This window comes from Notolabrus celidotus, chromosome 22 (assembly GCF_009762535.1).
Source record: "Notolabrus celidotus isolate fNotCel1 chromosome 22, fNotCel1.pri, whole genome shotgun sequence".
NCBI lineage: Eukaryota > Metazoa > Chordata > Actinopteri > Labriformes > Labridae > Notolabrus > Notolabrus celidotus.
This window is the reverse complement of record NC_048293.1, coordinates 4325254-4337106: the sequence shown is the minus strand read 5'-3', so window position 1 is coordinate 4337106 and position 11853 is coordinate 4325254. Positions and strand designations below refer to the sequence as shown.

General features: G+C 39.2%; 1 protein-coding gene across 2 annotated transcripts in view; it reads left to right on the top strand.

The window, feature by feature from the left end:
- The first annotated feature begins 3307 nt into the window (after nt 1-3307).
- The window catches only part of mta1 (metastasis associated 1), a 74019-nt gene continuing 65473 nt past the window's right edge, over nt 3308-11853 (top strand). For both annotated transcript variants that reach the window (XM_034675266.1, XM_034675265.1), the window contains exon 1: nt 3308-3450. In XM_034675266.1, the coding sequence (XP_034531157.1) occupies nt 3423-3450 (28 nt within the window). In that variant the 5' untranslated portion in view covers nt 3308-3422. The remainder of the gene's footprint in view (nt 3451-11853) is intronic.

Sequence of the window (11853 nt, the reverse complement as noted above, 5' to 3'; positions counted from 1 at the left end):
ATACTTCCTATAATGAAACAAAAGTTGTACACATACAAAGACTTACAGAAACAAGCTGTCTCTCCTCTTTTTTCATTAAGAGCCCCAAGACACAACACAGGATCCCTCCATTGCAGCAGAGCTCCAAGATTGAGGCTGCACACTTGAGCAGGAGTGCGTACAGTAAGTACACACGATTGGCTTAAAGCCGTCATGTGACTGCAGACTGTAGTCCCCTGTGTTAGAAAACAGTAATTGAGGCTTCCATATGGTATAGATCAGATGTAGCCTTCACCACAGCATTCCTCCAGCACAGAGGCAACCCACTTATTTCCACAATGAAAACTGAGCTAATCAAACAACTACCACCGAAAGACTAAACCGTTTGTTCTTTAGGTTTCCTCTGCTTTAATACAACATGCTGCTCAACGGTGTTTTTATTTAAAACAAAAGCTGCAAAGGAGCTTTTAGAGGAAATTATGCTCAGGTTTTGATCAACACTGAAAAGCAACCTTTTAAACAGCTTTCTGTGTGTCTACATTTGTGCAGATCATACATTTGAAGAGGATAGTTGTAATAATGTTACGTCTTACACCTCATGTGATGTTGTCAGAAGCTTGTGTATATATCATTATTTACTTTGCTGTTCTAATTGCACATTGAGGGCCTAATGTTGTGCAACTATTTACTCTGTAGTTATGCTTTGACAGAGTATGGGCTAATATATATGTGAATGTGAGCTGTAAGATTCAATTCAACTTGCAAAGCTGTCGGAAAATAGTATATTCATTTATAACAGTCTCATTGGACACTATACTAGCTGAAATACCATTAACTGGATCATGATATATTTAAAAATCAGAACTTGAGAATAACCACACAATCAGATCATACTGCATATACCAGACTAGTATATCCCTCATTCAATCAAGGGCAAATAAATGTAACATTTCATGGTATAAACTTGCAGACATACCTTTTGTCTTCACTACATGGCCATGTAAAATAAAAGAGTGTCACCCTTACAATAAGGCCAGGTACTTTACATTATCTGTAGGGTAATTAAGTAAGTATAGGATGGACCTGGCTTTCGTAATTGTTTTTAAATGCATTAATTAAATGTAACTAAGCCTATTACTCTTTGTTGATGGACCTGAGGGGCCCTCCCCTGGCAGTTTGTGGTCCTCATTTGACACCACTGAGCTAAGAGATTTGGGAACACAGCTCTGGTTAAAGGGATAGTACAGGGAATGAATGTATTACACAACTGTTTACTCTTAAGTTCTGGGTGTGTAAATATATTCTCTTTTATCATACATTTTACCTTTTAAGAATACACTTGTGGTCTTTCCTTATCTATAAGATGCAGTATACAGACAGTCCCTAATTTTATCAAAATAAATTGTGATAGCAACTCTTTTAAATTGATGAAACTAGTGTTTATCTGAAATATCGCAATAGTTTGATCACTCAAACTGGGAGTAGAACATTTCTTGTTAGTTGCACATTTTAACATACTTTCTGTACCATAACAATTCATTTAAAGAAAGCAAGGCCAATTCCTACGTGGAAACAGGTACTATTCAGCTGAGAATAATTCAAGATAGTGACTTAAAGACAACTAATATATTTAATTTGAAGGTAACTTTAATTAAGTTGAAGTGAATGGGAGGATCGTTTGGTTTTAGAAAGCGAGTGACGTCACTCTAAGGCTAAAGCTAGGTCTGTGGTGGTTAGCTTTATTTCGAAATGCTACCGTTACCGTTAATAAAAAATAAAGTTAGGATAAAATGAGCAATTTTAACACTCCCAGCTAGCAGGGAATGTTCTCACCACATTGGCTAGCATTCCCTATAAGTTCTGATTATGTTTCAAGACAAGGTTTTGAGTGTAACATTCAAAGAACATCTTAAGGATATTTATCGATTTAAATAATGTTCCTTTTTTGTTGACGATTAATGAAAGAAGAACAGTTTGTCTTTAACATTCAGAGGATGTGTTGATAATATTCTTCAGGTAACAGATTATTGAATGTTTTCTATAAAATGTTCCCATAATGTTACTTAATGACAAAGAAGCAACATTCTCAAAGCAACATGTAAAAAATGTTTTCAGGATGTTTCTGATGCCTCAAATCACAAAATGTTTTATTTAAGAATATTCTGGTAATATTTAATTAGAACAAAGACAGAATGTTTTATCTTTAACATTCAAAGGATGTTTTGATAATATCCTTTGGGTCACAGATTATTGAATGTTTTTGAGTATGTTATCTGAGATAAAATTCAAAGAACATTAGAGCAATTTTTTTTTACATTGATACAGTTTAAGGTTTTACACAGGACTCACCTCTCTAAAGTTAAGCTCAACAAATTGTTTAACACAAGCGAGCTGTGTGACAGATGCTCCATTTCACCTGCCAATCACACACACATGTTTTTCTCCTAACTAAGATCATTCTGGTCCTATTTTTACGAGAAATCATCAAAAAGAAAATTGTAGACCTGTACCTTCCAGCCCCTTAATCTCAATCTTTGGTATCCCTGAGGACTTTACTCGCTTTTCTGTCAGGGAAAGAAATATCAATGCTTTTGCCTCTCTTGTGGCCCGCAGACACATTCTTCTACAATGGAAGGATCATAAACCGCCATCTGAAAATTCCTGGCTAAAAGACCTAATGTCCTTCCTATGTTTAGAGAAAATTAAGTATAGTTCTAGAGGTTGTTCAGATAATTTTAAAAAGACCTGGGGTCCTGTGCTGTCATTTGTAAATTATATTCCCTCTCTTGAGGACTAATGTAATATATGCTTCATAGGCCAAGTTATAAAAAATATTTTCAAGATTTTGTTTGTTAGAAATATTTTTTTTTTTTTTTTAATTTAATTTAATTTAATTTATTTTATGTATCATATCTTTCTAATTCATGAGTCCTTCCAGTTTTCTTATTTTTAAGATAACTTATTGGATTGCACTCTAGTGGTTGTCATTGTACGATGTGTTCAAGTTTGTCTGTAAAAATATAAAATACCGGGTAACATGCACTTTTGATTGATGTACAGCAGAAAAACCTCAAAAAAATATGTTATAAAAAAACAAACAAAAAAAACATTAGGGCACTTTTTTCACTTGACATTTTATTAATGTTTTTTAGAGAATGTTACTAAAGAACATTCGTTTAACACAAAGCAAACTTCCCACTGAAAACATTACAGTAACATCCTCTGGAACAATAACAGAATGTTTTTAACACTGCTAGCTGGGAAACTTCAGGTCTAGCAGTAGAGTGTACTGTCTCTTTAAGGTCCCTCAGCTAGTCTGTTTCGTATTGATCAATCCTCCATTTTCCAACACACAGCGGCGGCAGTGCTAACACAGCTCCGGCAGCGAGAGAGAAGAGAGCCACCCCTCTACCTGGAGAGGAAGCCAGGGACCGGGGGCAGTCATGGCAGCGAACATGTACCGGGTTGGAGGTAAGACTCGGGGGGCTGACATTTTAAAAACCTCGCTGTTATGTTTTTATGGCGGACTGGCTGCGATTCGCCACTGGTCTTTTATGAATCTACAGAGCGTGGTCCGTCTTTCCTTCCCTTCTATTATTTCCCTAAAGCTAAAGAGCCCTGTGCTTCACAGATGATGATGGTGACTGTGTGAAGAGGAGGATGGTGATGAAGAGTAGTGGTTTTGGCTCGCTTGATTCCCTCGTTTCTTTTGTGTTGGTTTGCAACTTACCATGATCCCGCAAAACAACTAACTTCAATATGCCGATGCACCTAAAGTAACATGCATTGTTTCCATAGATTCAAGATGCAATGTTGAGAACTTAGGCGAGAAGTTGTGCGAGTAATGGAGCTAATGCGCTGCTACTCTTTTTATAATGATAAGTCACATTATGAGTGATCTCTCTACCTGCATGAAACCCCCGTATTACTTACAGGAAGGCTGCAAGTTCATATTTTATAACCGAGAAAGTGCAGAGATAGCACCTGGATACAAAAAGTTACCTCCAAGTTTCTGGAGCTGAAATGGAAAATTGCACTGAAAAAATTCCCCTTCCTTCACAGTGTATGTTTGCATCCTCATCTGGGACTATGCTTTATTAATATGCACAGCCAATCTCAGTAGAAGCCTTATTTTCTTTCAGTAGATACCTATATTTCTGATTTTCTCTCTCTTTAATTTCTGCTCTGTTTATTGTCCTTTAGGTTGTGTGTTATCAGACACTTGCAAAACCCTCATAGCTAAACCATATTCAATAGGTAGTGATTTTTCATTATTATACTTTGAGGCTTGTTTCCTTGTGTCACAGTATATGGAAGGCTCAAATAGTAAACAAAAGAAAGCATAGCAATGGATGCTTTAGACTCCCAAAGGATGAATAATGCAGAGCACTGATATTTTATTTGGTGATCAGGTATATATGTATGTTTAAATGTACAGTTAAAAAGTGTTGCAACAGCCATGTAAAGGTGAGCCATGGCAGGTACATAATAGTTGGCAGGTGTAGCTACTCAAAGGATAGTTCCCTCCCCCATCAGGAGCTGGTCAGTCTGAACTTCCAACATGCATATTCAGGTTTTTGATAGTTGTCACATTTTCCTTGTAGTGGTTGTGAAGCCACATTGTGTAACTGTATAAGTGCACGTTAAATAGACAAGGGAGTACAGTAGGAGTGACTTACTTCAATTTGAAAATACATTTACACATGATCACTGACCCTTTTCCGGTGAAACAGTCATGCCTTGACTCTCCTTGGTATTAAAAATAGCCTGTTGTGAACGTCATAGCCCTCGTATTTGGTCAAATGCAACAAGGCCTACCTGAGTGCAAACAGGATTATGTCCCAAGCACAGCAGCAAGTTAACACTTCATCACCCAAATGTATCTGAATTCATCAAGTTGCCTTTATCAGTTTGTTGCACTGAGATGCTAAACAGCTTATTTTTCAAAGCAGGAGGAAAAAAAAGAGCTGCAAAAAACAATGAATTTTCTTACAATTTCGTTACCTGTCTGCCAACTAGGAAGCTGTAAGATGTGAATCTGAATTAATGAAACTTTTCACACTTACACCTAACACAATTATTGGTCTGTAGCCAAGCTGTTGTGTTTGTTGAAGATCCTACAAAGTACTGCTACTGCTGTTGTGAATGATGCCACACTTCGCTGCACTCTCTGGGCGATCCATCCACAAGTTTAATACTCTGTTAAGAATGTTTTGTCATGATTGACGCTCATTTCTTTGGGTTTTGGGGCTTTCTTTATGCTGTTGATATTGTGATGCATTCAAGACACATCTCTCTGAGTGTGTTCAAGCTGTTGAATCTGGTAGTTTCAAATCCAGTTTTGTAATTGTTGATGAAAGTGTCTGTCAAGAAATGAAAGTAGGTCCACTGCTTTTGACACAATAACAAGATAGACACAAACAACATGGCATGATAAATGACAGAATGTGTGTTTCGCAATAGCATAAAGCAGTATTGTGTATTCTTAAAGGACTAGAGGCCAGATTTACCAACAAAATTTTCAGTGTTGTGATTTATAAAATGGACATTCAAAGTGAATACCATAGACTATAAATAAAGGATGTAGTATCCGTGATGTCACGGAAGCACTGTTTTGAAGCCAATCGTTGGTGAGAGCCATATTGGAAATGCTAAACGCAACCTAACTTCTCTCAAGCTAGTGTGAGGTAAAGAGGCGGGCTTTGAGCCTCCTAGCCAACAGCTACAGTGTTCCCGCCTGTCAATCAAGTCAACTGTGCCTCTCATAATGGAAAACTCGTAATCTTAATATCTTTGAAATTGCAGTGTTATGAAAAAATTCGCCCCCCGTACAGTGTGTGCCGATCAAGAAATGAGCTATCCAGACTACACTTGTTTTTTTGTACCAGGCTGTAAACATGTTTATTTCTGTGGTGTGTATGTGACTTCCAGTACTTCTGGAGCCAGTCTCAAGCGGTCACTTGAGAAACTGCAGTTTTTAACACTTCCAGAAGTGGCTTCAATTCTCACAGCCAGAGGTTGCCACTTAAATACGTAAATACTCATATCAAAACATGGCTCATTTTATCCTTGAAAACAGAAGGGGGGGGGGAGATGATATAATCCAGTGTCTGTCCGTCTCATTCCCTGCTGCCACTACCTCTAAACCTCTGAAACCTGTCCATCACTGCGCTGTATTATTCATTATTTAAGCTAGCTTCCACACTCCCCACTTTAAACTGTACAAACATGTCAGATGGTCAGTGCATGTTACAGGCCGTAGTTCCTCGTAAGAGACTTTGAAGCATCACTAATGAGACTTTGGAGAGTTAAAATTAGTGCTCCTGTGTGCATGATGGCTGTTTCCAGTGAATTATTTTGCCATCACGACCTTGTGTTTAAGGTCTCATCTCTCTCTTGCAACAGAGACTTTTTGTCTCCTGTAATAATTCTTGTTGCACTAAAACCTTCAAGTTGTTCTTTTCCATCAAACCAACAATACCATTTATTGTTCAGTCTGAGCGGAATAAATTGCAACATCACAAGTAGGTCTTATTTGGTAAAAATCTAAACTAATCTGAAATCTCGCAGCTCAAATATTGAACGAGCAATATTAACACATCACATCATATCATAATAATAAACATACAATGAAGGGTTTGCTTAGATTAAAAACAAGCATGAGTCAGGCAAAAGTGATGCATCCTAATTGACTGAAGCTTCTCCTCCAGAGCGAGTCAGCTCCTCACCAGAACAAAGTAGAACCCTTCCAAAGATGGCCACCACTTTGCAAGACAATGCTGGATCATCTTAGAAAAGCAAAGACTTCCCCTGTTGTGAGTGAACTGTGGACAAAAGCCGGCTCCTCTGACTCTGATGTCTTTGTTTTTACCGAGCAGGCCACACGCCACTCTTCCTGTTCCTGCAATGCTCCTTTCCAGTGCTTTCCCCCCACACGCACAGGGAAGAGTTGGTGGCTAAGTATAGGCTGTGTTAAACATCTTATCATCTATAGAGTGGGAAGGGAAGAGAGGCTAGACCCTGATCTGATACAAGACGGATATTCTCCCTCCCAGTTCAGAAACCCTTTCAGTTGGAGACAGCTGTTGCATCTGGATGGTGGGGGGAATGGAGGCCTAATATCTGGTCCGGTGGTGGTCTCCACACAGGCGTAGATCACTTTTGGTTGCATTTGATTTGTGTGAAATGTGCTATATAAATAAAGCTTGATTGATTTATTGATAGATCAGTTAAGTGTAGCTTAGCGCCAGAAAGTTAAAACACTGGATCGGCGCCTCGAGTCCAACCGATCATTCAAAGACAGTAAAAATGTACCGTTAAACAAGATCCAGAAAAACAGTTGTGCCTAAAGAGTCTCAAAGAAGGTTAAATGTTAAATTCTGGCAGAGCCTCAGTTGGACAAAACACAAGACGCCAGCGCATGCACAATCCAGACAGCTGATTAGTTCCTACAATCTGATCAAACGCTCACAAAAGAAATGTTGTGGTTGCAGTATTCATTCAAAGAAATTAAAGGACAGGTTCACAGTTTTTCCAGTGCATCTAAAAACAAAGGTGAGGTGCCCATGTAAATATTGAAGCTAGTTACATTTCATTGTATCAGTTTTGATCCCTGGATGTGGTATGCAGGGTGTAAAATAAACACCCGCCAAGCGCCAATGGCGGGTAAAGAATTAGTTTGGCGTGTAAAACAAAAACACACACCCACCAGTAGCCGATAGAAAATGTTGTATTACATGTGAGGTTCTGTTTTCATACTTTCGCCCATTTCTGCCCACTGTCTGTTCACTCTATCCTATATTCTATAAGTGAACATCAAATTCATGACTTCACATCATAAAGACTACAACTTTTTTATTTATTTATTTTTTTGATTTCGCATTTTATTTAAAGCGTAGACAGATAAAATGGATACAGGCAGAAACATCACAGATGCAAAATGAACTCTTGCACATATCCCAGAACCCAGAATCCATTCCAACGTCAATGACCTTTTGACGCTTGCGGCGTGTTGTACTCATAGACTGTAAATAAAAATGGACAGCATTGCTCCGCCTCTTCCCGTTGTACGGTTCTGAAGCCAAAAAATCATGCTCCAGGGCGCCGCCATTGTGCAGCCAGAGTCTGTGAAGCCACTGTAATAAGCTTCGCCCTACAGCGTAACGTCACAAGACGCTGTGTGTCCTTTGAAGTTTCCCTCTACGGCGGCTGTGAATCAAAGCAAACAGGAAGTAAAACCCCGTTTTTTAAACTCAAATAACTAACGAAAAAGAAACTTTTCAGGAAAAAGAGGCCTTGAACACAAAACAGTCAAATACTAACTACATATCACCACAGCATACGGATGTGAGAAACATTCGTACCATGTGTATTTATTTTTTAAAGTTTGACTGACTGCTTTTTTGACCTATACTGCAGCCAGCCACCAGGGGGCAGACGCTTTGGTGAAAGCTTCACCACCAGCCGAGCCGGATGCACCCCTGGTTGTACTTGTGTTGTGATTTGGTACATCGGGTACGGCGTGAAGTCAGCTACTGGAGTTGTATTCATTCCCTTTGCTTGAAGAAGCACGGCGGGAAGAGCGTTTCGAGGAAGATGTGGTGACACTATCCGGCGTGAAGCCGCCACAAACAAAAAGGATAAACAAAGAGGCAGGAGACGATCAAGAAGAGGAACAGACAGTTTTTTTATTTGGCTGGTGAAAAATACTATTGGCCGGTAAATATTTGGAGGTCACTAGCCAATGGCAGATGAAGTAAAAAGTTAATATAACGCCGTGGTGGTATGGATTTTATGGCAAAGTGAATAAATGACATCCATGACTCAAAGACAGAATAATCAGTTCTGTATTCTTTTTTTTTCTTTTAAGTTATATTTTTGGCCTTTTTGCCTTTATTGTATAGGACAGTTGAAGAGAGACAGGAAATGTGGGGAGTGGAGAGTGGGGGAAGACATGCAGGAAATGGTCGAACAGCCGGGAATTGAACCGGCAACCCCTGCGAAGAGGACTGTAGCCTCTGTATGTGGGGCGCTTAGACCGCTAGGCCACCAGCGCCCCATCAGTTCTCTATTCTTAAATTGATCTGATCAACATCTTAGGGAACAGGTGAGATATGAAATACAATCCGGGGATTTCAGCATGAGTAACAAATTAGTCCACACATATCATTAGTTAAACAAAACAATGGTTGTGTTATGTTGTCCAAAAAGTTCCTGTTTCCTCAAGGTGTCTCTGTGCTAAGCCACGGTGGAGGGACATTTACTCAAAGAGGGGAATTTGTGTTCAAATGAGTCCATCTTATGGGTAAACACCTAACTTGACCTGTTTCTGTCTCCCTCCGGGCACCTGACTCATTGAAAGCCAGACTTGTAAATTGGTGACGCTCTCCTTTAAATAAAACTTAACACTCAGGCTGTTGGAGTGTGACAGCTCTTGTACAGAATGTGCTAAATGTGTTGCAGTGTTTGCAAACTTAAAAGGTGACAAACTTTGTTGTCGATGCCCACATTTCTTTTGGCGGGTTCCTGGTGAGGATTTTTCTCCATGCTGCCAGTTATGACTCAGAGTCTGCTCAAAGGTGTTGTAGTGTTTACTAATTTACAAACTTTGACAGTGCCCACACTTTGTTTGGCTGGTGCCTGGTGTTAATTTCCTACGCTGGAAGTGGTCTCACTCGCAGGCCTGGTGGGTGCGCTCGCAGAGTGAAGTTCTGAGGGCTAGATTGCAGCCCTCTTGCCAAATTCAGGACAGTCAGTTGGACGGATGCATGACAGCAATTACATCCCCTGCACAACGTGTCCCCGTCACGTTTTCGTGGAGGCTAGAAGAACAGCACACAAATCCATCACGTTAAACAGAATTTGCTGCAAGCTGCCTGCTTTGTTGCGCCCCAGCTGTTTGGTATTCAGGATCTGGTCGTGGAAACTTCTCTTAAGTATTTATTTGAGAGGGAAATTTTGTGTAAAATTGACACACGATTGCAAATAAATCACATTTGAATAAGAACACGCTGCAGTGGTTGCTGCGACAGAAGTGTAAAGCAGATGCGTGATAGTTGTTAAAATGGTGAGATTGTTAATGAGATCAAAATCCTCCTTTTGCTTAGACCAGTTATTCCCAAAGTGTGGGTCCAACTATTGCTTTTCTATTGCTTTACATATTTTAGATGTATGTAAATGGTTTATTTATTTGCTATGCATCCCATAGGCTCACATACAAACTCTGAAATGAAAATGTATTGCAAAACACTTCAGAGTTGAGTATCCTACATTTCGAGGTGACTCCAAAAAAGTGCAGATTTTTAAATTGGGCCACAGCCAGTCTTTTAAAAATGTCTGTCTTACACATGACATAAGATTGAGTCTGGCCTTCATGAAAATACATAATTATGTTGACTGTCCCAAAGCATAAATTGAAAGAAATTTGTACATGTCCCCTCTTCTTCTGCAGAAATAACCAGAGTTTGGATAGACGGATGAAAATGTAGTTTCTCAAGTGTGAGCCTGAACCTGACGTGTGTAGCTGTGCCTAGGTTAATCACGCTGTTCAGAGTGAGAGTGAGTGATAACAAAGTGTGAAAATGAGGTGTGAGATTGATGAAATTACCTGCCATTACCATAGAAACCCTCATCCATACTTTGACAGGCTGAACCATAATCTCTTCCACGGTTGCTGCTCACGACGACAGACACACCTCTCAGTGTGAGTGTGTGAGTAAGCACTGGATGGGGTGTGGGGTGTGGGGGTATGTGCGCATGGTCAAGCGTGGGCGGATGTTCATATTTCCTGCCTCTCCATCTCTCTTCCCAGCTCTAGCCCAGCCCTTATTATTACTGTCATATATATATAAATAGTATACAGCATATTGTATAGACTGCATGACTGTATTTTCCATGTCTGCTAATGAGGACTCAGTACTTTGAGTTGTGTTAGAGCAAACGGAAAACTGTCCATCAGGTAAAGTTAGTATCATCTGCTTTAATGTTGTTTTTATTCTTGCATCTTATTGACCCTCCTGTTATGTTGCGGGTCAAATTGACCCATTTTAATGTTCAAAAAAAAAAAAAAAAAAAGGATTATTTCACATTTCTAAAGTCACAGTGGATGAAAGGCCAGTGGCATTCAGAGGTTACTTCCATCTGAGGTAATATATGCCTTCAAAACCAGCTAAATACAGCATTAAAATCTGGGCTGCATGTGACAGAAGAGGTGTCTCTTGTTAATTTATCGACATCACTTCATAAAAAAATAATAATTTCAAAATGTAAATTTAATTTTTATATTTAGGGCTTTTTGATGTACATTAAAAATGTTTTAACATGAATTTCATCAAAAACGAGTGAGTTATCCTCATTGAACCATGATCTGTGAGAATTAAAGAACACCATTGCACTAAATGTTGATTTAAATGGTTAGTAATGAAGTTAATAAGTAGATTTTAAAAAAAAATAGTATTGGGATTTTTTGGGGTTCTGACACTTTTGGATGATTAAATATGCCCCGGATCAAGTTGACCAAGGACCATTATTGCTGTCCCTAAGAAACGAACATAACAGGAGGGTTAAGCTGGCTGCAGAATGACCGGAAACCACATACACACCAATTCAAAAAAGCCGATCTTTACAGCAGAAATGAACATGTTTACAGCCTGGTACAAAAGACTAGTCTAGATAGCTCATTTCTCGATCGGCACACACTGTACGGGGGGTGCATTTTTTCATAACACTGCAATTTCAAAGATATTAAGACTATGAGTTTTCAATTATGTGAGGCACAGCTGACTTGATTGACAGACGGGAACACTGTAGCTGTTGGCTAGGAGGCTCAGAGCCCGCCTCTTTACTTCACACTAGCTTGACAGAAGTTAGGTTGAC